At 47.5% G+C, this 25,489-nt stretch overlaps 1 protein-coding gene across 3 annotated transcripts in view; it reads right to left on the reverse strand.

The window, feature by feature from the left end:
• Positions 1 to 23,492, reverse strand: part of MCF2 (MCF.2 cell line derived transforming sequence) — a 110,981-nt gene extending 87,489 nt beyond the window's left edge. For 2 of the 3 annotated variants that reach the window (XM_058712921.1, XM_058712919.1), the window contains exon 1: positions 23,363 to 23,492. In XM_058712921.1, the coding sequence (XP_058568904.1) occupies positions 23,363 to 23,447 (85 nt within the window). In that variant the 5' untranslated portion in view covers positions 23,448 to 23,492. The remainder of the gene's footprint in view (positions 1 to 23,362) is intronic. The other variant, XM_058712922.1, reaches the window with a different exon arrangement.
• Positions 23,493 to 25,489: the final 1,997 nt, after the last annotated feature.

The raw sequence follows: 25,489 nt of genomic DNA on the forward strand, positions 1-25,489 counted from the left end.
TGCTGCACACACACGCCATTCTGTCCGGGTGCGAAAGAACCACGGCAAACAAACTGCTTCAAAGGCCAAACACCACTATATCCTCAAGTTTTCCTAAAAATAAGAAGCAAAAACGGAGCTCAGATTAAAATAGAAGGGAAAACAACAGAACCGTCAACTGGAGGGATCCAGTCTCTTCCATGGCCACCGCCAGGATGAAAACAGACGGGAAAACTGTAGCGTATGATTAGCAGTACACGTCATTTGCCGAGCACCAACTATCTGCCAGGCACAGCACAGAGCGTTTTGGATGCATTTTCTCTGGTCTCAACAACAATCTCCCAAGATGTGTATTGAAACCCTCACCTTCCAGATGAGGAAACAGGCTCGGAGAGGCTCCCATTCACACTTATTCATTCAAGAAATTCACACTGAACAACTATGAGGCAGCAAGCACTGCTCAGACCTGTGGTAGAATCCAGTAGATTTAGCAGAAGCTTTTACAGCCCTATCTATTCAGTCCCCTAGCCTTCTTCAGACAGACGGTCTAAAATCTGCCCTCGGAAGAAAATACACAATTAGCTCTAATGCAAATTACTAACTAGGGAGGTCTCCATCACCTGCCATTTCCTTCCAGGAAGAGTTTCATTCCAAACTATACCAAGATTGTTTACCAACAATCTTTTGCAAGAAACACCATTATTTTTCCAGCCTGAAATTCTTAACAATGATGCTTACTTTTAGCCATCATCTCTTTGAAAGTTCCCTGTTGCTGATGTGCAGAACTCAGATAAAATTAGGTCTTGAGTCCTAAATCCTGTCGCCAGGCACATGGGATTCTAGGGGTGTAATTTTTTCTCTTTCGATATGAGAGGCAGATCCACTATCCATCTGTAAACAGCAATGACTTAGCACATGCAACACGCTGAACTTGTGTTATGCTTTAAAAAGTAGAATCAGGGGTGCCTGGGTGGCTCAGTCAGGTAAGCGTCCGACTTAGGCTCAGATCATGATCTCACAGTTTGAGAGTTCGAGCCCCACATCGGGCTCTGTGCTGATAGCTCAGAGCCTGGAGCCTGTTTCCGATTCTGTGTCTCCCTCTCTCTCTGCCCCTCCCCCACTCACACTCTGTCTGTATCTCTCAAAAATTGATAAATGTTAAAAAAAAATTTTTTTTTAAGTAGTATCAACAAAAGGGTCATTCTGAAACCATCACAAAATGGGGGTGCCTGGGTAGCTCAGTCGGTTGAGCATCTGACTTCAGCTCAGGTCATGATCTCGTGGTTCACAAGTTTGAGCCCCACGTCGGGCTCTATGCTGACAACTCAGAGCCTGGAGCCTGCTTCGGATTCTGTGTCTCCCCCTCTCTCTGCCCCTCCCCCACTCATGCTCGCTCGCTCTCTCTCTCTCTCTCTCAAAATATAAACATTAAAAAAATTTTTTTAAAGCTTAAAAATTAACAGAAGATACAACATGTAAACAACCGGCCATAATATATAGTGCAGTATGTGCTATAATAGAAATATACAATATAGGATGTAAGGGGTGAGAATTATTACATCTAAATTGAGGAAGTGAGAAAAAAGGACAGTTTCAGAGATGATGTAACATCTGAGCTGGGCCCTGAAAACTGATCAGGGTTCAAATACGTGGACGGCGAACGGAGGACATTCCAGGTAAAAGAAACAAGGGGCCTGCGCAGGAGCAGGTGAAGATTGGGAGACTCCGTGTGGCCTGATATGGTTTGAGTTTAGAGTACGGGATAGTCTAGCCAAAGCCAGAAAGCATGACTAGAAGCAAAAAACGGAGAACTCTGCACGCCTCCAGGGAACAGGCTTCTGAGATGCCTCTGATCCAGGATCACTGACTTAGCATGAAGATATTTTCCAGGCAGGCAACTCCTGCAACACGACAACAGGGCTGTAGAGACTGGTGGATTCCATGATCGGTTAGCTACCCACTTCTGGTGTAACCTCAGGCAATTCACCGAAGGTTCCCGGAACTCAGGTAATTTCTAAGCACCTACACAACAAAGCGTGCAGGAAGGAAAAGGGAAGTGTGTGTTCCAAACTCCAGAAAAAACTTGATTTGAGTACTATTGTAAAATGCTCTTTTTTATTTTCCAATGTTAACATTTCTGAAATCTGGAGATACCTTAGATTCACCATCACATTTTATTCAGTTTTTCATTCTTCCATCCAAAACGCTATGTTATTAAGTACCTCAGAACAAATCAATTGCAATCATAACAAGGAAAAACAGGAAATTAAAAAATACATTCCCAATCTCTTTGTGGTTGAGATATATACACATACATATACATGTATACACACACACACATGTAGACACACATACACACGTCATTAGGTTTCACAACTGTCATTTGATTTGTATTTTTCTAAACAGGCTCCATACCCAACACGTGGCTTGAACTCACGACCCAGAGATCAAGAGTCACGGGCTCTACCAACTGAGCCAGCCAGGTGCCCCCACAGCTGTCATTTTAGATGTACCAGAGAGGTACATGTTACAACTGAGGAAACCAAATTGACACAACATTATCAATTGATTTTTGACAAGGACAAGACAATTCAATGAGGAAAGAATAGTCTTTGCAACAAATGGTGATGGGACAACAGGATGTCCACATTCAAATGAATAACATTGGGGAAAAAATAAAACTGGACCCTAGCTTACACCATATACAAAAATTAACGCAAAGGAATCAAACATTGAAACAGAAGACCTACGGGTGCCTGGGTGGCTCAGTCAGTTAAACGTCTGACTGTTGATCTCGGCTCAGGTCATGATCTCATGGCTTGTGAGATTGAGCCACCTGTTGAGCTCTGTGCTGACAGCACGGAGCCTGCTTGGGATTCTCTCTCTCCCTCTCTGCCCTTCCCCCACAGTCACTCACGCTCTCTCTCTCTCAAAACATTTTTTTAGTTTATTTATTTTGAGAGAGAGAGAGAGCTGACAGCACGGAGCCCGATGCAGGACTCAAACTCACAAACTGTGGGATCATAACCTGAGCCAAAACCAAGAGTCGGACACTTAACCAACTGAGCCACCCAGGCACCCCAATAAATAAACATTAAAAAAAAAGAAACGTAAGATCTAAAAACAATTAAACACTTAAAATATAGAAATAAATCTTCGGCACCTTGCATTCAGCAAAACCTTCATATACATGACATCAAAAGCACAAGCAACAAAAGAAAAAATAGTTAATTTGACTTTGTCAAAATTTAAGCTCTTGTGCTTCAAAGGACACCAACAAGAAAGTGAAAACAATCCACAGAAAGGGGGAATATATTTGCAAATCATTTATCTGTTAAGGAATATGCATCTGGAATGCATAGACACTTACTAATCAATAATAAAAAGGCAAGGGGGCACGTGGGTGGCTCAGCTGGTTGAGCGTCTATCTGACTCTTGATTTCAGCTCAGGTCATGATCCCATGGCCGTGGGATCAAGCCCCACATCAGGCTCTGTGCTGACAATGCAGAGACTGTTTGGTATTCTCTCTCTCCCTCTCTGTGCTCCTTCCCCCCCTCTACTCGCACTCTCTCTCTCTCACAATAAATAAACATTTTTTGAAAAAGAAAGAAAGCTAAATAGAGAATTACCATATGGCCCACAATTCTAGTTCTAAGCATATACCTCCCCCAAAATGAAAACAGGGGTGCCTGGTTGGCTCAGTGGATGGGGTCTGTGACTCCTGATGTCGGGGCTATACATTCGAGCCTCACGTTGGGTGTAGAGTTCATCTAAATTCTTAAAAAAATGAAAATGTACATCCACACAAAAACATGCACCGAAATGTTAATAGCATTATTCCCAATAACCAAAAGGTAGAAACGATGCAAACGTCCATCAATAAAGTAACGAAGGGCTGATACATGCTACAACATGGATGGGTCTGGAAAATATTTTGCTAAGTGAAGGAAGCCACAGGTTTTATTATTCCATTTATATGAAATATCCAGAATAGGCATACGGAGAGAGACACCAAGCAGATTCGTGGTTGCTTAGGGCTAGGGAAATGGAGGAGTTGAGGGCATGTTGGCAGAAGGGTAGAGTTTCTTTTAGGACGGATGAAATGTTGGGGTACCTGGGTGGTTCAGTGGGTTGAGGGTCCGACTCTTGATTTACGCTCAGGTCATGATCTCACAGTTCGTGGGCTTGAGCCCCGCGTAGGGGGTCTGTGCTGACAGTGAGGAACCTTCTTGGGATTCTCTGTCTCCATCTCTCTCTCCCCCTCTTTGCTCCTCCCCCACTCATCCTCTCTCTCTGAAAATAACTAAACTTTAAAAAAATTGTTAAAAAAAAGAAATGATGAAATGTCTTAAAGTTGATTGCAACAATGGTGCCACGATTCTGTAAATGTGCTAAAACAGTGAATCTTATACCTCAAATGAGCAAATTGTATGATAAGTGAATTATATCTCCATAAAACTTACCAAAAAAAAAAAGAAAAAAAGAAAGAAATGAAGGGCAGAATTAGTGTTTGTAAGAAAAAAGTTCCTCGCTGGGGCGCCTGGGTGGCGCAGTCGGTTAAGCGTCCGACTTCAGCCAGGTCACGATCTCGCGGTCCGTGAGTTCGAGCCCCGCGTCGGGCTCTGGGCTGACGGCTCGGAGCCTGGAGCCTGTTTCCGATTCTGTATCTCCCTCTCTCTCTGCCCCTCCCCCGTTCATGCTCTGTCTCTCTCTGTCCCAAAAATAAATAAAAAACGTTGAAAAAAAAAATTTTAAAAAAAAAAAAAAGAAAAAAGTTCCTCGGAGCCAAGGATGCACCTTTTCTACTTCTCCTTCCTTGGGAAGTTAATCACGAAAAACCAACAGAAGTAAGCTCAACTTTTGGAAATAAATGTTAAGGAAAAAAAAAAAAAAGATGAAGGTTGTGCATAACGATTCAGCACAATGACATCACAGAAGCAATAGGTTAAAATGGTGGTTTTATTCTGGATTTTATCTTGGGTGATGTATACACATAAAATTCTGATTTTTGGGGGGGTCGCCTGGGTGGCTCTGTCAGTTCAGCGTCTGACTTTGGCTCAGGTCATGATCTCACGGTTCGTGAGTTCGGGCCCCGCATCGGGCTCCGGGCTGACAGCTCGGAGCCTGGAGCCTGCTTCCCATTCTGTGTCTCCCTCTCTCTCGGCCCCTAACCCACTCGCATTCTGTCTCTGTCTCTCTCAAAAATAAATAAACATTAAAACATTTTTTAAAAATTCTGATTTTTTTTCACACAATTTCACACAAATAAATATTTCTTAGAGACGTCATATAGCACAGTACTTTGGAGCACACACTTCAGGGACAGATTGGCTGGATTCCAATTTCGCCCTCAGCCCTTGCAAGTTGCAGGACCTTGGACCCTAGACGACCTGCTAAAGCAGCCTGCGTCTCAGTTTCCTTTACTGGTCAGATGGGGACGGTGATAGGACCTATTTCACAGGGCTGCTATCATGAGCAAACTTGTTGGTACACACGAAGACTTGGAACACTGCCCGCTGCAATGGCAAGTGCTCAATAAATGTGAAATTGTTAAAGAATAAAGAAAAGTCACACTGTAACGTTAAAGGTTTAAGCGTACCAGTGAGCAATCGGGCGGCAGATAAACATTTACTTATTTATTTTGAGAGAGACAGAGATAGTGTGTGAGTGGGGGAGGGGCGCACAGAGAGAGAAGACCCGAGAATCCCAAGCCGGCTCCACGGCACCAGCACAGAGCCGGATGCGGGGCTCGAACCCCCGCACTGTGAGATCGTGACCTGAGCCGAAACCAAGAAGATGCTTAACCAACGGAGCCACCCAGGCGCCCCTACTTCCATCTTTTGGTTCATCTGCAAACGGGGGAATAGGTTGTGGTTCCTTGTCCGTATCTCAGGTCTTGTATACAAGGAAAACTCTTAGAAGATCTCCTCTTTGACCATAAAACTTGAACTTTCAAATGTATGGCTGAGCTGGAAAAACAAGGAAATCCTCAGAGGCCAAAACCATTACGGGGGTGCAGATCCTGAGAGACGGGCCAACTGAGAAGAGCAGTTGCCCTATTGGCACCTGCCAAATCCCAGGTGACTTAGAACTTGGTTTTCATGGTCACGCACTAGTAAAGATTCAAAGCCTCCGGCCCTGGGAATCGGATCAGAGAAAATACAGAACACAAGCAGCCCAAAGCACAAAAGACTGATCATTTAGGCTACATTAAATTTAAATTTTTCTTTCGTCAAAAGACATCATAAAGAAAATGACGAGATAAGCCACAAACCATGTGCAGGTGTTTGCAAAACAGTGACAAATAGAATCAAGGATATGTGAAAGATGTATGAGAGTCCGTAAGAAAAAAAGACAAATCACCCCACAGAATAGCGAAAAAAAAATAACACAAACTGGCATTTCACAAAGATGACGACATGTCTGAAAAGGTCCTTGGGGCGCCTGGGTGGCTCAGTCGGTTGAGCATCCGGCTTCAGCTCAGGTCACGATCTCACGGTTTGTGAGTTCGAGCCCCGTGTCGGGCTCTGTGCTGACAGCTCGGAGCCTGGAGCCTGCTTCGGATTCTGCGTCTCCCTCTCTCTCTGTCCCTTCCCAGCTCATGTTCTGTCTCTCTCTCAGAAATAAACAAACATTAATGAAAATAAAATAAAATAAAATAAAATAAAATAAAATAAAGACACATATAACGTCAAATCACACATTGGGAAGCGTGGCCTGAGTACCTACGATGCATTCAACACCATTTTACCACGTGCTTACAGTGCACATGACAATGAATAGGTTCCAATTCAGGGAAGAAAATCCACAGGTCTGGCTGTTCTCAAGTGCTCAACCTTTTAATTGTGCTTTGAAGGCAGGACCCGTGGGACGGTTTTACCCCAGCAGCACCGAGTGGAACTCTAGGGGAAGGTGGGAAATGGGAGGAAGAAATGAGAGGATGGAAGGAAAGAACAGGAAACACAAAACAGGAATCCACATTGCGACCCAACGTGACATACATGCCTCTCATTTATCGATCAGCCACATGAACCACTCACGTATTCCTTTCGACAAACCATCGTCAGACTCCCATCTCATGCCAGGCTCTGTGCAGTGCTGGAGACACTGAAAGCACTTAAAACCTTGACCTGGACCCCACAAGGCTCTTCGTCCAGGAGCAGGAGGCAGTAACAGCCCAGAGTGCGGAGTTAAAACAGCACTGAGCCCAGGATGCTGGGAGCACAGTGACAAAAGGACATCCAGCACTAAACCCACAAAACAGATAATGTACAAACACAAAACAAGAACAAAGAAATAGTTTGATGGCCTAACCTATGCCGAATACCTCCTGGGACTCACTGGCAGCATCGAAGTTTCAGATCCTGATCGCACCTTACTCTAAGGTGACCTGCTTCCAACGAGGAGAGCAGCGAGCTTCCTCACCTTTCCACGGATCACACACGTTTGCGGGTGCCGCAAATGAAGGGGAAGCAGGCATTTCCGCAACTTCTGCAAACACCGATGTTTATGGGTTTGCACACAGGTACGTAGCGCTCAGATAGGAAAATTTTTAGTATTGCCATCAGCCGTGTGGCGAGTCTGGAAAGTTCACTCCTCCGTCTTTAAGATCACTTGTAAAGTCAATACGCAATATGAAGAGGCTCACAGGGACAGGAAAAGGTAAAACCTGAAGTGTGGAGCCTTTTCTTACTCTTCACCCCAGCTCTGAAGCTCTTGGGTGACTTGAACATGTGTCTTCAGATTTGCCCCGGGGTGCCTGGGTGGCTCCATCAGTTGAGCGTGGACTCTCGCGTTTGACTCAGGTTACGAGAGTTCGAGCTCCGTGCCACCCTCGTGCAGCCTGCCTGGGATTCTCCCTCTCTTCCTCTCTCTCTCTCTCTCTGCCCCTCCCCCATTGTGCTCTCTCCCTCAAAATAAATTTTTTAAAAACTTGTAATAATTTTAATTTGCAGCCCCTTAGTCAACCACGGTCAAAAACACAAAAAACAATGATAAAATAACATAAATTTACAGTCCCCCCCCCAAACACACACAATTGATTAAATCTTTACTGATGCCAGAACTCTGGTAAAAGTACTTTTATTTTGCTTACGTTTTATTTTTTTATTTTGAGAGAGATGGGGGGGGGGGAGAGGGACAGAGAGAATCCCAAGCAGGCTCCGTGCTGTCAGCGCAGAGCCTGACGCAGGGTTCGAACCCACGAACCGTTGAGATCATGACTTGAGCCAAAATCAAGAATTGGACGCTTAACCAAATGAGCCACCCAGGCGTCCAAGTAAAAGTGCTTTTAAAAATGTATCCCCGGGGCACCTGGGTGGCTCAGTCAGTTAAGCATCCGACTTCGGCTCAGGTCATGATCTCACGGTCCGTGAGTTCGAGCCCCGTGTCGGGCTCTGTGCTGACAGCTCAGAGCCTGGAGCCCATTTCAGATTCTGTGTCTCCCTCTCTCTCTGCCCCTCCCCTGTTCATACTCTGTCTCTCTCTGTCTCAAAAATAAATAAATGTTAAAAAAAAAAATTAAAAAAAAAAAATGTATCCCCATCGGCATGCCTGGGTGGCTCATTCGGTTGAGAGGCCAACTTTGGCTCAAGTCATGATCTCACGGTTCGTGGGTTCACAGTCAGCTGTGCTGATAGCTCAGAGCCTGTTTCAGATTCTGTGTCTCCCTCTCTCTCTGCCCCTCCCCCACTCATGCTCTGTCTCTCTCTGTCACAAAAATGAATAAACATTAAAAAAAATTTTTTTAATGTATCCCCATCATCTTCAAAACTATACAACTGTTGGGGTGCCTGGGTGGCTCAGTCGGTTAAGCGTCCCACTTCAGCTCAGGTCACGATCTCGCGGTCCGTGAGTTCGAGCCCCGCGTCGGGCTCTATGCTAGCAGCTTGGAGCCCGGAGCCTGTTTCAGGTTCTGTGTCTCCCTCTCTCTCTGACCCGCCCCCGTTCATGCTCTGTCTCTCCCTCTCTCAAAAATAAATAAACGTTAAAAAAAAATTAAAAAAAAAAAAACTATACAACTGTTATGAAAATAAATGTCTTTGAAGGGCATTCTGGCTCACTCAGTAGAGTGACCTTGATATTGGGTTGTAACTTTGAGCCCTGTACTGGGTGTAGAGATTACTTTAAAATCTTTGAAAAAAAATAATAAAATCTTTGAAAATAAATGTCTTTGAGAATTAGCTTCCTTGGGTGCTTCTGAAAGCACAGTTAAAAAAAACAAAAATAGGGGCGCCTGGGTGGCTCAGTCGGTTGAGCGTCCGACTTTGGCTCAGGTCATGATCTCATGGCTTGTGAGTTCGAGCCCCGCGTCGGGCTCTGTGCTGATGGCTCAGAGCTTGGAGCCTGTTTCGGATTCCGCGTCTCCCTCTCTCTGCCCCTCCCCTGTTCACACTCTGTCTCTGTCTCTCCCCAAAATAAATAAACATTAAAAAAAATTTTTTTAATAAAAAAAAAAACAACAAAAACAAAAACAAAAAAAACAAGCCTCTTCAGGATGCCTGGGTGGTTCAGTGGGTCGAGCATCGAGCATCGGACTTCAGCTCAGGTCATGATCTCACAGTCTGTGAGTTCGAGCCCCGTGTCGGGCTCTGTGCTGACAGCTCAGAGCCTGGAGCCTGCTGCGGATTCTCCGCCTCTCTTTCTGTCTGCCCCTCCCCTGCTCGCGCTCTGTCTCTCTTTCTCTCTCTCAAAAATAAACGTTAAAAAAATTTTTAAAAACCCTCTTCATCGCACAATTTTAAATGTTCCTACTCATTCCGTAACAAAAGAAATTTGGGGGAAAGCCATGTAAATCAAAGGGGCATCATTTTATTCGTCCAAATCATCGCAATTCAGTGCCCACAGTACAGATGAGCAGGGACATGTTTGAACATGAGCTTAAAGACAAAATCAACATTCACCTTAGCCTCTTCTTAAATCTTTATTATAACTTCAGGCCTTTCGAGAGCAGCTATTTAAAGCACGAGCTATAAAAGTACACAAGATGGACCCACTAATGTCAGAACTCACGATATCCACGCAGCCACACAACTACTTGCCGCATCTCCTATTCCGTGCCCATCCGCCTCTTCTCGGGTTCAGAAAACCTAATTTTGAAATACCCAGCATCTGCAATGGTAAATCCAATGAAAACGACTTACTTTATTTCGCTTAGAAGGCATGCGAAAGACACACGTCATCTGTTTGTGGTCCCTGGAATGTGTTAACTAAGGAAGCAACCGTGACCCTCTTTTGTAAACTGTCAAGTGCAAAACGGCAATAAAAACCAGGGCTGGCTGCTCCATTTTGCTGTGATTAGTCACATCATCTGGCTTGCAACTGCAAACTCAGAGATGCCCCTCAAAAACACACACGTTACTTTTAAGTGTTATCCACGAGTCTAAGGATATCTCATCACACCATTTCGGTTCGGTCGGTCGTTCGTTTGTTTATCAACATTTATTTTTGAGAGACACAGAGAGAGCGAGCGAGTTTGAGCGGGGAAGGAGCAGAGAGAGAGGGAGACCCAGAATCCGAAACAGGCTCTGGGCTCCAAGCTGTCAGCCCGTGAGATCATGACCTGAGCCAAAGTCAGACCTCCACTGAGGCACCCGGATGTCCCCCATTTCAGTTTCAATAGAGGAAATGCTATTTAAAATCATCCCCTGTGGTTTTTCTGATCAGACTATACATTAAACAGCTAATGCTTCAACTTAACTGCGGGCCGCGAGTGCAAACGAAGGCTTGAGAGACAGAAAACCCAGTGTCCCCGAATGAGAACTCTCCTGGCTGACATCACCAGCAGACGACCCAACCAAAGTAGATTTGGAAAGGCAACTCAACCACTGCCAGGCCAGACTTTCTGGCCACGAAGTTATTTAAAATTAATATTCTAGTAGCATCTACAAGCTTTCTTCTGCCTGCAGGCTTTACAAAGAAGAGTCATTAGCAACTTACTAAAAATGAAATCAGTATATAATTATATATATGTGAAATACATATACAACATATATACACATATACATACACATATTTTATATGTGTGTGTGCGTGTGTGTGTGTGTGTGTAACTTGATTTTAAATCTTATTTCCAGTGAGAAAATGTTGTCATGGAACGGTTTTGGGGGATGGGAAGTGATAACTTGATTTTTTAAGGTTCAAACTTCTAGGGGCACCAGGGTGGCTCAGTCAGTGAAGCATCCGACTCTTGACTGCGGCTCCGGTCACGATCTCGTGGTTCGTGGGTTTGAGCCCCGAGTCGGGTTCTGCGCTGACAGCTCAGAGCCTGGGGCTTGCTTTGGATTCTGTGTCTCCCTCTCTCTCTGCTCTTTCCCCACTTGTGCTCTGTCTCTCTCTCTCTCAAAAATAAACATTCAAAAAAAAATAAAGTTCAAACTTCTAAGAGATCATTTGAATAACAATAAATTAATAACAGTGACACTGAAATTATATCTTCAAGCCATTGGCCGTATACATCCATAAACACATATCAGACAAATGAGGATCGGTTTCTTCAATAATGTCTATATTAGAATCTCTTGTTGAAAAAAAAGAAAAAAATCTCCTGTTCATCTTAACTAATTTCCTAAGTGGCTGGAGGTGGTCTCAGTATGAAATTGGTCCCGTCTAGATCAAGGAAATACAGAAAGATTCAATAAAATTTTATCTACTTCTTCAGACAGAAGCAGTGTGGATAACTGGGTAAAGAATGTATCATTCTCAAGTACGACAGCTTCTCCCTGGGTTTATTTCAACCCCGGGCCCACTAAGACAAAACGGGACAAATGCTTTTTTTGTGCTGAAAAGATGGAGTAGCCTTTGTGCTCTACGGAAGGAAAACGCTCGAGTAACACAGCAGAATGATTTCAAAGCATGTATTTTGTTTCTTGAAAATTATGAAATCCGGCTCTTGGTTTCGGCTCAGGTCATGGTCTCATGGTTTGCGGGTTCGAGTCTTGCATCAGGCTCCACGTTGCCAGTGCAGAGCCTGCTTGGGATTCTCTCTCTCTCTCCGCCCCTCAGGCGCTCTCTCTCTCTCTCTCTCTAAGATGAATAAACGTAAAAAAGTTTCCACAATGAAATCATTTAAAAATAAACACATACACGTGTAAGCCACAGATCAACACATGGGGTATGATCCCACTTCAGTAAAACACCTAGATACGGGTGGATTCTTAAATTGTCGTCCTCACCGGTTAGAAATAAGCTCCCTGAGGGCAGGGATTTGTGTCTGTCTTGTTCAGCGAAACGTGCCAACAGTGTCTAGCACGTAGAAGGTGATCAATAAATATTTACTGAACTATCTATGCCCACAGAAAATTCCCTACGGCCAAACTGTTAGCGTTTTCCTCCAGAGAGTAGGACTGGGCTAGGCAGAAGGGTGACTTTCAACTCATTAGTTTATGGGCATTTGCGGTTTAGATGTTTGACAAACATCATATAGACGTGATTTAAGCACATAAGAAACTGGAAAAATAAAAGATACTTCCTCCCTGCACGCAAACAAACAAACACACGACACACACAGGAAAAAAAGGAGTATCTAAGGCGCTAGGCAAGGAGGTGAGAGCTACACAGAAGAAACCGTGAAGAGAAAGCAATGAAAGGGCCAAAAAGTACCTGAGGAAAATGAGGTACAGCAGGTGGGAAGGGACGACCTCTACCCCAGGGCTTGGTGTCCCAGATTGCCGGGCCTCGCCCATGTCTGCAGTAGGTTTAATTAGGAGCACGGCTCTGGGGGCGCCCGGGGGGGGCTCAGTTGGTTGGGCGTCTGACTCTTGGTTTTCTTGGTTTCGGCTCAGGTCACCATCTCACAGTTCATGGGTTCGAGCCCCACGTCAGGCTCCGCGCTGACAATGCAAGCCTGCTTGGGATTCTCTCTCACTCTCAATCTCTCTCTCTCTCTCTCTCTCTCTCACTCTCTCTCTGCCCTTCCCCCCCCCCCAAAAAAATAAATAAATAAATAAATAAACTTAAAAAAAATAAGAGCATAGCTTTGGAAAGGTTTTCCCCCCTCCCCCCTTCAGATTAAAAGCCACCCAATGGAGACAGCAGGTTTTCCTAACTACAGGCAGGTACATTTTGAGAGGGACTGAACCATTTCATAAAGAACTCCGTACGTGGTGATTTACTGGAAGGAAAACTAGGGATAAATAACTGTTTTTTTTCCTCCTTAAAGCAACAGCAGGGCTGACCTAAGCTTACCCGTCTAGGCTTTGCAATCTATTTTCCTAAAAGACCTCTCCAGCCAGCCGCGGGGATGCAAATGGCACATTTGACTGACAAAAGGTCTTGCCCTGGAAAGGTCTTTGCAGATTCCTGGTCAATATAGTATCAAAACACGTGCCTCTCATTTTCTCTAGATTATCCCGCCCCGCTCCCACACAGACTGGCACAACAAAGGCTGAATCACGACCACTGAGGCAATGGAGTTAGTGACTATTTCGCTGTTTGTGTCTTTGCTTGTGCTTTTGTTTTTCCTTGGAAAAATTCTTGTGGATATTTTTTTTCGTTTTTCTTTTTTGGCCTCTTAAGCTTTCGGCAGGGGCTCGAGAATAATTCCCACAAGGGGAATGAGTTCGTATATGGTAACCTTCCTAAACTCATGAAAAACGACAGACGAATAACCATCCAAAATGAACACTGACTGACGGGCCAGAATGCATCATAGTTCCTAATTTCCAAATACTTTAAATGTGACTACCCCAAATTTAGGGAAACCTCATAAAAATTAAGTTCAGGCATTCCTTAAGTTGATCCACAAATTCAACGCAAGATTCCTAGCAAAATCCCGGCTAGTATTTTTTTTATGCAGAAATTGACAAGCTGGTCCTAAAATATGGAAATGCAAGGGTCCCAGAATAGCCAAAACAATCTTGAAACGGAAGAACGAAGTTGAAAAATTCACGCTTTCTGATTTCAAATTTTCGTACACAGCTGCCATAACCAAGACAGCGATACAGGTATGACAGACTTGTGGATAGATCAGTGGAATTAAACTGAGAGTCCAGAAATAAACACTTACATTATGGTCATTTTAAACCAGGGTACTCAGACATTTCGGCGGGAACGAATATTCTTTCAACAAATGATGCTAGGAACACCTGGATACATGTGCACGCAAAACAACGAACTTGGACCCCTAACTCACATAATGCACAAAAATCAACTCAAAAAGGATCAGACCTAAATGTAAGGGCTAAAACTCTAAAACTCAGGGGCGTCTGGGTGGCTCAGTTGGTTAAGCTTCCAACTCTTGGTTTCGGCTCAGGTCGTGATCTCACAGTTCATGAGATCGAGCCCCGTGTCAGGCTCTGCACTCATAGCCTGGAGCCTGCTTGAGACTCTCTCTCTCTCTTTCTGTACTTCCCCTGCTTGTGCACGCTTGTGTGCATTCTCTCTCTCTCTCTCAAAATAAATAAGTAAATAAATAAACATTTTAAAAAAACCCTAAAACACATATGAAAACATAGGTGTGATTTTGTGATCTTGGATTAGGCCAGGTTTTCTGTTTTTTTTAACGTTTATTTTGAGAGAGAGCAAGAACACACATGGGTGTAAGCGGGGGAGGGGCAGAGCGAGGGAGAGCGAGTATCCCAAGCAGGCTCCTCGCTTGGCGCAAACTCACGGGCTCGAACTCATGACCGCGAGATCATGCCGTGAGCCGATATCAAGATATCAAGAGTCGGCTGCTTCACTCAACTGAGCCACCCAGGTGCCCCAGGCCAGCTTTTCTCATATGGGACACCAAAGGCTGACGATGCCAGAGAAAAAATAGGCCAAGAAGTACATTAAAAGGTGCTTAAACAATTACCTAGTCATCAGGGAAATGCGAACCAAAACACAGTGAGCTATCACCTCACACCAGTCGGGATGGGCGTCACCAAAAAGAGAATAACAACTGCTGGGGAGGATGCGGAGAAAAAGACGCTCTTCGTGGGCTATGGGGTGGGAATGTAAATTGGTGCAGCCGCTCTGAAAAACAATATGGAGGTTCCTCAAAAAATTAAAGACAGAACTACTGGAAGATCCAGCAATCCCACTTCTGGGTAGCTACCCAAAGAAGACAAAAGACTAACTCAAAAAACCATCTGCCCCCCACCCCGCCCATATTCATTGTAACATTATTCAGGATAGCCAAGATATGGAAGCAATGAAGTGTCCATCCATAGATGAATGGATGAAGAAAACTGGTGTGTGTGCGTGTGTGTGCGTGTGTGTGTGTGTGTGTGTATAATGGAATAAATTCAGCCATAAAAAGGAAATGTTGCCTTTTGTAACAACATGGATGGACCTTGAGGGCATTATGGATGATCTCACTTACATGCAGAATCTTTAAAAAAAAAAAAAAAAGCAAGCTCAAAGATACAGAGAACAGACTGGTGGTTGTGGGGTGTGGGGGCGGGGTGGGGGGGGAGGGAGGTAGTGCCTGGTTTAACAAGGGTCAACATGTACAAACTTTCAGTTGCAAAATAAGTCAGTCCGGGGGACCTAATGTACAGCATTAATAATTCTGTATTGCATATTTGAAAGTTGCTAAGAAAGTAAATTTTTAAAGTTCTCATTATAATAAATATATTTTATAAACTATGCATGGTGACAGATGTCACCTAGAGTGAATGTGATCATTTTGCAGTATATGCAAACATCGAATGCTGTAGATCTGAAACGTTTGACATAAAAAATATGTATTATTTAAAAAAGGGGGACACCTGGGTGGCTCAGTCGGCTGAGCGTCTGACTTTGGTCCAGGTGGTGATCTCACGGTTTGTGGGTTCAAGCCCCCAATCGAGCTCACTGTTGTCAGCATGGAGCCCTCTTCGGGTCCTCTGTCCCCACCCTTCTGCCCCTCCCCCACAGCGCCCTGGCGCTACCTTGGCAGTGTGGAGACTGCTAGGGATTCCCTCTCTCTCTCTGCCCCTCCCTTGCTCATGCTGTCTTTGTCTCTCTCAAAATAAATAAACTTAAAAAAAAATTGTTTTGAAGAGAGAAATGAAAACATACATCCACACAAAAACTTGTCTAAGAACGTCCACAGCAATATTACTCACGGTGGCCAAAAAGGTTTAAACAACTCAAATGTCCATCAACCGAATACATGCTGATACATGCTACAACATGGATGAACCTTTAAACGCTATGCTAACCGCAGCCAGCCCCAAGACATCACATATTATATGACTCTATTTATCTGAAATGCCCGGGATAGACACATCTAGAAAGGTAGAAAGCACTGTATAATATCGGCCATCAGGGGTTGGCGGGATGAGCGGTGGGCAGGTTTGTTTCCGGGGTGACAGGGATATTCTGAACTTCTGGTAATGACTGTACAACTCTGTGATTATCCTAAAAACCACTGAAATGTACACTTTAAATGGGTTAATTGCATGGTATGTGAATTATATCTCAACAAAGCAGTTTAAAAAAAACCTTGAGGGCCGCCTGGGTGGCTCAGTCAGTTAAGTGTCTGACTTCGGCTCAGGTCACGATCTCATGGTTGTGAGTTCAAGCCCCGCGTCGGGCTCTGGGCTGACGGCTCAGAGCCTGGAGGCTGCTTCGGATTCTGTGTCTCCTGCTCTATCTCTGCCCCTCCCCCCACAAAATATAAACAAACATTAACAAAATTTTTTCAAAAACCTCTTTTCTCCTCCTCCTTGCTTTCCCTTTTCAAAATAATGCAAAAAACAAAATGATGCAAAAAATTATCCGAAAAGAGAGTAGATGTATCTCCATACGGGTGCTAGCACATAATTTTCAAGAGACAGAATACACATATGTAAATTTTAAGTACTGCGATAAAACCCAGCATCTGCAGGGTTAACAGCCAACATAACCTCTTCATGACAGAGATGAGAATATCATTACTAAATATTTGAAAGTCAGAGAGAAGATAATCTATTTTTAAGAGTAAATTTCAGTATATTAAAACGTCACTATACTTGCTATCTGGGGTACCTTAGAAAACCACAACTCGACTATTTGATAAGCCCCAAACTTAATTGTGAGTGTACCATGGTCCTTCTTTCCAATATGCCATCACCTTTTGGGTTTTCCATTAAGATATAATTTTTTTTAGAAAAGTATACCATGGGGGGGGGGGGGGTGTGCCTGGGTGGCTTAGTCAGTTCAGCATCCAGACTCTCGATTTCAGCTCAGGTCATGATCCCAGGGTCGTGGGATCTGAGCGTGGAGCCCACTTGGGATTCATTCTCTCTCTATCTCTCTCTCCCACCCCTCCCCCTCTCTGCCCCTCCCTTCCCACACTATCTCTATCTGCCCCTCTCCTCCACACGCATGCTCTCTCTCTCTAATAAAAAAAATTTTTTGTAAGTGCAATGGTTTAAAAAAAAAAAAAAAGAAAATTATACCAGGTATTGAAAACGATAGGAGATAAATGAATAAGGTTCTCAACTGGAAAGCAATAACAGCTGCTTAATATTTCGACTGAAGGAAGAATAAGATGGGAAAGGATTCATCTCCGGCATGAATTTAAACCATAAAAGAGTAAACTAGAGAATTTGTAAAAAGAAAAAAAAGGGAGGGGTTTGTATAATAAACTACCGATCTCATGTCCCCAGTAAAGTAGGATCAGTTACCGTTAAAGCTGTAGCTTGTCTCATTGGACAGCTCTGAGCACAGACCTCTTCTCCACCCCCAGGCATAGATTACACCGGTTCCAGACTATGAGCAAAGGAACACGATGAGTCCAAGGGACCCGGGAGCCAATCCGACAGCACGAACGTTTGAGCAACAAATCCCAGCAACGCTTTGTCTTTTTGGAGCAGTGCTTCCACTCTGCGCCCTCGTTCCTCCTCAAGAACATTTTGCTTTGGGACACGAACAACGGTCTCTCGTGACTGACCTCTTCTCCATCTACGCTCACGCATCCAGGCTTTAAACACCACCTAGAAGCCTGATGGCGCCCAAACCTACATCCCCGTCCGAGGCCCCTTCCTCGAATGCCAGGTCCCCACGTCCCATCGCCTACTTGACACCTCCACGAGGACAGCGCGTAGGCGCCTCCGAGTTAACAGGTGCCAAACCAGACCCCCGCCCTCCCGATTGTTCTCACAGACCCGCTCCCCCTGCACACATGTCCGTCTCGACCGATGACAACCCCTCCTCTTTCTCTCGGACCTTGTAACCGAAGCATTTTGGCAAACGCTTTTTGGCTCCACCTTCAAGAGATCCGGAACCTGAGCACTGCTCACCACCTCTGTCACCATCACCAATCCTAATGGTCTCCTCTTTTTTTTTTTTTTTTTTTTGCAGTTTATTCATTTATTTATTTTTCTGTCTCTCTGTCTCTCTCTCTCTCTCTCACACACACACACACACACACACACACGAATGCAAAACACACTGCTTCAGCCACACGCGTCCCTGTCCTGTGGCTTGAACTTGTCAGTATTCTCTCGTGTCAGGGCCTTTTAACACCCACGGTCCCCTCTGCCTGGAACACCCCCCGAGTCGTAAGGTGTTTGTTCCACGTCACCTTCCTAGTGCTGGAGTCGCCAGCTGGTCAGATCCTTACGTGTGTCATACACATACAACGTGGGGACGCTTTGGGTGAAAACTAAGTAGGAGAAAGTGCTGTGACATTGGCCTCTTGCCAGGAGCGAGCTGCCTCCGGGACAAGACCTTGGCGGCAACAGAGAGGGGAGACTCACCTTGACCGCAGCCAGATCGGGGGCATCTCGCCCTCCGGGGCTGACCCGCTTCCGCCCTGGGGCAGGTGAGGGGCAGTTCTGTCACCCCCAGAGGGTGCCTGTTACAGAAGACGCTGTAACAGGGATGTTTGCTTTCCTTGGGGGGGGGGGGCGACGTCTAAGACTGGGGTGCCTCCTGGGGCCCGAGAAATGCAATGGAAAAAAGAAACCTTGACTTTCTGACAGATCTTGAACAAACGCATTCGTCTGTTTTCCAAGAAACTAAAATATTACTACCCCATGTGACAGGAGAACACGGGCTTTTCCGGATAACTTACTTAACATCACCAACCCTCCAAAACACCACCAGCAACGAGAAAAACAGAAAATAAAAGGCTTTTATGCAATCAGAACTGACAGCACAGAGTCCAAGTGTGAAAGTTCACATACATTTATGGAAGTAGACTCCCCGCGGCCCCACTCATAATCTACTCACTCCTATTTTGCAGACAATTCTAACGGGTTTCGTCACGTGCATGCCTGCTCAGAGCAGCACGTTAGAAGAAGCCAATGGCAGAGGAACCAGAGGACTAGACACGGACTGCTGGTTGGTAGAAAGTTGTGGGGGTTTGTTAAATGGTTTTATGCTTTATTTTTGAGAGAAAGACAGAGACAGCACGCGCGGGGGGGGGGGGGGGGGGGGGAAAGAGGCAGAGAGAGAGGGAGACACAGAATCCGAAGCAGGCTCCGGGCTCCGAGCTGGCAGCACAGAACCCCGCGCGGGGCTCGAACTCACAAACCACCCCAGAAACAGTTTAAAACGACAGCAGTAGGGGCGTCTGGGTGGCTCGGGGGGTTGAGCATTCACCTTCGGCTCAGGTCACGATCTGGCGGTTTGTGACTTTGAGCTCCCACTTGGGCTGTCTGTCGTGGGCAGGGAGCCGACTTCAGATCCTCTGTCACCCCTCTCTCTCTCTCTCTCTCTCTCTCTCTCTCTCTCGGCCCCTCCCCTGCTGGCTTTCTCTCCCTCAAGTATAAATAAAACATTTTTTAAAAATAACAGCAGCAAAAACTGAGACCTAACAGACAGGGGATATATGAAAAGATTAGAAAAGCAGGCATTACAAATTAAGAGGCAGAACTATCTGTACCCAACCCCCCAGACTTTAGGAGCCCTTGAGACAACACTATATACAGCACTTTAAAGTAACTAATGCTATTATAAGGATAATCTTGAGTCATCAAAAAAAAAAAAAAAAAAAAAGATGCAGTTATTACCAGGTTCAGGAGTTAGGAGACTAAATCATCTTTCCGAAAGGCTTTCCACCCAAAATGTGACAGATTTGGGGACAACGGGGGGAGGGGGATGTATCAAGCACCAAAAGTGCTAAACCTCATTTACCCAGAAACACTCAGTCATGTGGAACACGTGTTGATTTTGTAAGGGCGTAGCTCCGGAAGATGTGTGGATGACAACACAAGTTAATTACTCAGTATGCAACATGTACGCCCTCACAAAATAAACCTTCCAGTGAGCAGGTGCTCACAACTACTTATCTGAGTTATCCGACTGTATAGTTTGCATTCTTTTGTCCTGTAAGGAATGTAAAACATTACTTTCTTTTTTCCTCTTTCTTTCCATCCTCGGGTAAGGAAGGTGTGGCTGGGGGGCGGGGGGCAGCATTTATTTGAGGACAAGTTCAAAAGATAATTTTATAATAAACTATGGGCTATTTTTTTTCATTTGAGAGAGAGAGAAGGAGAGAGCACTGGAGGCGGGGGGGAGGGGAGAGAGAGAGACAGAGAGACAGAGAGACAGAGAGAGAGAGAGAGAGACTCTCTTAGGCAGGCTCCACCCTCAGAGCAGCGCCCAACACAAGCCTCGACCCCACAACCCTGGGATCGTGACCTGAGCTGAAATCAAGAGTCAGATGCTCAACCGACGGGGCCACCCAGGCACCCCAAGTGTGGGCTACTTCTGTGCTAGACTTCCTGAGTTATCGAGATAACCCGTGTAAGCGGTTAAGCACCTGACTCTTGATTTAGGCTCAGGTCATGATCTCACAGGTTCCTGGGATCTAGCTCCGCATCTGGCTCCGTGCAGACGGTGCGGACCCTGCTTGGGATGGTCTCTCCTATTTCTCTGTTCCTCCCCCTACTTGTGTGTTCTCTGTCTCTCAAAATAAATACATAAATTAAAAAAAAAAAAAAAAAAAGATTTGCTTCTTCCCAGCTCAAGACCTACCGGTCAGCTCTCTCTGAATGTTCCACAGAAACCACACCCCCAAAACTGAACCCAAAACGTGCTCTTCCTCCTCCACCCAGTCACCCTAAGCAGAAATCTGGAATTAATGGGTCTCCTTCCCTGTCCCTCAAACCTCACGACCAGTCACCGAGTCAAATCACTTGTACCCTCTCAATCCTCCAAGCTTGCCCCAGGTCCCAGAACGGACTCAGTCCAGGACTTAGTGCACGCTTACTCGGCTTTCTACAAATGCCTTCTAACTGGCCGCCCTACCTCAGGGCTTTCTCTCTACTGCGTTGTCCACACACTGTGTCCTCCACACAAATGCCAGGGTGAGATCTGTAAAAACAAGAAGCCCCACCATGCGCTGCCACTGTTGATCACCGTGCACACCACGCACTGTGCAGTCCTAGCGAGGGCATTGTTCATGGTGCAATAGATGTGAATGGAGCCCCTAAGGGTTGTGCAGTGCACAACCTGTACAACCATATGCAGCAACCTTGCTGTATTCCTCTCCATGGGCTCCCCCATTGCCCTACAAATGAAGTAAAGCCCTTTAGTATGCATTACAGGGCTCTGCCTGATCCAGTCCCGGCCTGCCTCTCCAAATTTCTCTCTCCTGTACTTTCCACACTTTGCACTCCAATCATTAAAAAACAAAACAATTCCCCATACCTACCATGCTGCCCCTTTTCTGCTTATTTTTGCAAATCTTAGTTCCTTTGCCTAGAATACCGTTCTCCCTACCTATCCCCACCACTCTATCCCCCGCCCCCAGTGCACTTGCAAACTGTCCACCCTGAAGACTCAAATAGAGGCAACCATTCCCTCTCTGGCTGGCCCCCAGCGGGTACTGCACAAGCACGTGTAATTTAGCTTATTACACGGTACCTTGCTCCTGGTAGTGAGCAGTTTATAAATGATCATTATTGAAACCATCTTTCAGGAAGTTCTGCCCCACAATGAAAATCACTGTAAACACATTTTTTAAATGCATTAGCATTCTTAAAAGATATGAAATACACGTGAAATCCTTTTTCACGCATAACATTCTGGTACCATGGCCTGTGTTCTAACAGCACGGGTACGCACCACTTCCAGGACACTTTGTTGATCCACAAGGTGAAAGGCATTCCCGCCAAAAATGCTGAAAGGCAGAAAACTACCGCAAGCCCCTGGAAAGACAGCACAGCAACTGGTATTATTTAGGTGCCGTGCTCTGTCATGATGCCGAGGCCACAGGGACCTGCCCACGTGCAGGAGCCTTCCCCAATACCGGAAGATGAAACTTCACAATATAGAAATAAGGGAAATCACCAGCGGTAGAAATGTCAGCTTGGATTTCACAGCAGCGCTAACTTAATATCTGCGTCGTCACCACATTGCCCCCTAATGATTTATGACATATAGAAATCACTACTGACCGCCTCAAAACCCAAACGGACAAGACCAACAAGTTCTGTGTTCCGAAGGTGCACAGATGGCCGTCCCGACCTACTCTGGTCTAAGTAAAGGGGTTCGTGTGGCGGCCTCCTCTGGACTCGCGGATGACCCTGAATAAGGAGGAATCTTTGGAACGTGTGTTGTGACCCCCTGATGCGCAGAAAATTGCCAACTCTTTCCCCCCCCCCCCCATGCCCAAACTCCCACTGCAAGGCTGAGCACCTGCTGAACCAAAACCACAACCTGGGCGGACCGCGGTGCCTCGCAGATCTGTCCCGAAAGCCTCGGCTGAACTTAAGGTCCCAGAGCTGCACCCCGTCCCCGGGGTGTCCCCACGCCCCGGTCTGCACGGTCCCGCGGGGAACCCGGCACCTCCGACTGGGTGAACGCGCACGCGCCCCGCGGCTGGCCAGTGGCCAAGGCCACGTTACGCCGCTCACGCCCCTTTTCCGAAACGCGGCGGCGGCACCGAAAGTTGTGTGAGTCGGAGGGCGATTTTGTCCGTCCGTCCTGTCACACACCAAAACTTCGGCCATCGGAGTGAGGACCACCAGGAGGCAGGAGGCTCGCGGGCCGGCTGGAGACATGCACCGCTCCGGGGAGGAGGGGGGGCGGGAGGGAAGCCCCGGCGGCGGCCGCACCGTCTCTCTACCCCTCCTCCAACTGCGGCCCGCGGATCCCAGCGTCTTTTTGGACTAGGTTTCCCCTGCACGTGTTACTCGCCACCCCCCCCACTCCCCCCCCCCCCCACTTTCCCGGCATTCAGGGACCAGCAGAAGGGAAGCGCGGCCCGGGGGAGGCCTGTCTCGGGTCCGCGGGATGCGGACCGGGAAGAAGCCGTCCGGCCCCACCTCTCCCGTGACACGCGGCAGCGGAGACCTCCCCGCACCGCCCGCCCGCCCGCCCGCAGCGCCGCGCCCGGCCCGGGGAACAACGGGCGCCCCCCGCAGTGGGGAAGGGTGCGCGGGGTGCGAGCTCAAACAAAGTGTGCGCGCCGGCCGGCCGCGCCGGGGAGGGAGCGGGGAGCCGAGGCGGCCGGGCGGCGGGCGCGGGGAGGGAACTCACCTGCCACGAAGACCGCATGCAGGAGGCAGAGGTAGCTCTTGCCGTACTTCTCGGATATCCTCACGCGCTGCAGGGCCATGGCCATGTCCACCTGCCCAGGGACGGCCCGGGCGGCCGGCACGATCGTGCCGCCGTCCCGGTTCGGGGGCAGGCCCGGGGTCCCGCCGCACAGCGCGGGGGGCCGGGGCGCCGAGCCCAGGCGCGCGGACCGGGCCGGCGGCGTGGACGCGCCCGGGTGGGGCCCGGAGCCGGCCGCCGCCACCCCCGCCTCGGAGTCCGGGCCGGGACCCCCGAATTCCGCCACGCGTCCGCCCAGGAGCATCCGGGCAGGACCGGAGGGGGCCCACCACCGGCTCCGCAGCCCGGGCGCGCGCGCGCGCGTCCCCGGAGCCCGGGAACTTGCTCGGAGTTTGGGGCCCCGGCGCGCTGCCTCGGACGGCTGCCGTAGCGAGAGCGAGAGCGACCGCTCCGGGGAGCGCACACACGCCCCCTCCCAGCTGCGCGGAGGAAGAAGAGTGGAGGCGGAGGAGGCGGAGGAGGGACTCAAGGAGCCCGCGGGGAGGACCCCTGCAGAGACGCCTATTGTCAGGGGCGGGAAGGCCGGGCCCGGCGAGCACGCGTGGTGGGAGGGGACGGCCGGCCTCGCACTCCCCTGGCAACTCCTGCAGGTCCCGACGGTTCCGCAGCATCCCCGCCCGCAGCGGCCAGGCGGGGATCCGCCGCGCGGGGGCGTCGCTCAGTGAGCGCACGGGCGGGTGGCCCCAGCGGGACCGCAGTCCCAGCTGGCGCCCAGGGACTGGCCCTGGATGGTCTGAAAAGGGTCTGTGCTGCAGCCGGAAGATGCCCTCCCCGCCCCCAACGCACACACACACACCAGTCGGATCTCTTGGGGATGCTAAGCCCCTTGCCTTCCAGATCCCCGATTCTCAAAACGCCGGGGTCCTAGGAAGCACGCGGTACAGACACCTGGGCTGCCGTCCCTCAGCGACTTGGGGATCTTCACAGGTCTTAGAGCACAGGAGTATAGAGGCCACAAGAAAACCGAAAGGCGAGAGGAGGCGACCCTCCTGAAGAAGCCAAGTGGGAAATGGGGCAGAGGAGAGATGGGGTTCCGCAGTGCCTGCAATGAGCAGGGCCCGCGGGAGCCCTCCCCAGGAACCCGCGGCCTGCTGAGGAGAGGCCAGGGAATGCCAGTATAAACACGGCACAAGTCTGAAACCGACTCAATGCCACCGGGATTCGCACCCAATTTTGCTTCAGTGCTAGAAGTCTTTGTGGGAATTGCAAGGGCCAGTTCTCTCTTTAATCCTTATCCTTTTTCAAAGGTTTCTGTCCGGAAGAGTGGTCTGATGTTATACAGGCCAGTCCTTCCAGGTGGATCTTGTAAACACTCTGTGGGGAGCCCCTGATTTATACCCGAGGAAAGTGGGTGCGGGCAAGTACAAAAGTAAGGGGGGAAAACGCGCTCCCGCACACGCTCACACACCTCTCTCTCTGGCCAGGGTAAGCGCTCTCTGAATGTGTTAAGTCAACAGGCAGACTGTTTTCCAGCCCTTCTCTGGAATATGTGCTGAGGGCAGAGGAGGAAAGGTTTATAATTGTCCCCTCCGTTGTGGAGAAGATGGTATTAAGAATTCCACCAGCGCTGCACTTGTTGATCTTTAACGATTTTATTTTAAGTTAAAAACTGGGGCACCTGGGTGGCTCAGTCCAGTTAAGCGTCTGACTCTTGATCTCAGCTGAGGTCACGATCTCAGGTTCCTTGGATCCAGCCCTGGGTTGGGCTCTGTGCTGACAGTGTGGAGCCTACTTGGGATTCTCTCTCTCTCTCTCTCTCTCTCTCTCTCTCTCTCTCTCTCAAAAAGAAAGATAAAGAACTAAGAACAGCAGTCCATAAAGGTACTGGATGACTAGGAGGCTATCTTTATAATCATGGGGTAGAGAAGGCTTTACTTAGCATAATAAAAAAAAAGTATGTGATTGATCCACAGATGGAAAGATGCCCTGCTGTATTGTCTAGTGAAAAAAGATGCAAAACAGTATTTATAGTTTGATCTCCCTTTTCATTGTTTTAGCCCACTTTTTAAACACTACACATATGTATGTGCATAGAAAATGGTCGAGAAG

Source organism: Neofelis nebulosa, chromosome X (genome assembly GCF_028018385.1).
Source record: "Neofelis nebulosa isolate mNeoNeb1 chromosome X, mNeoNeb1.pri, whole genome shotgun sequence".
Lineage (NCBI taxonomy): Eukaryota > Metazoa > Chordata > Mammalia > Carnivora > Felidae > Neofelis > Neofelis nebulosa.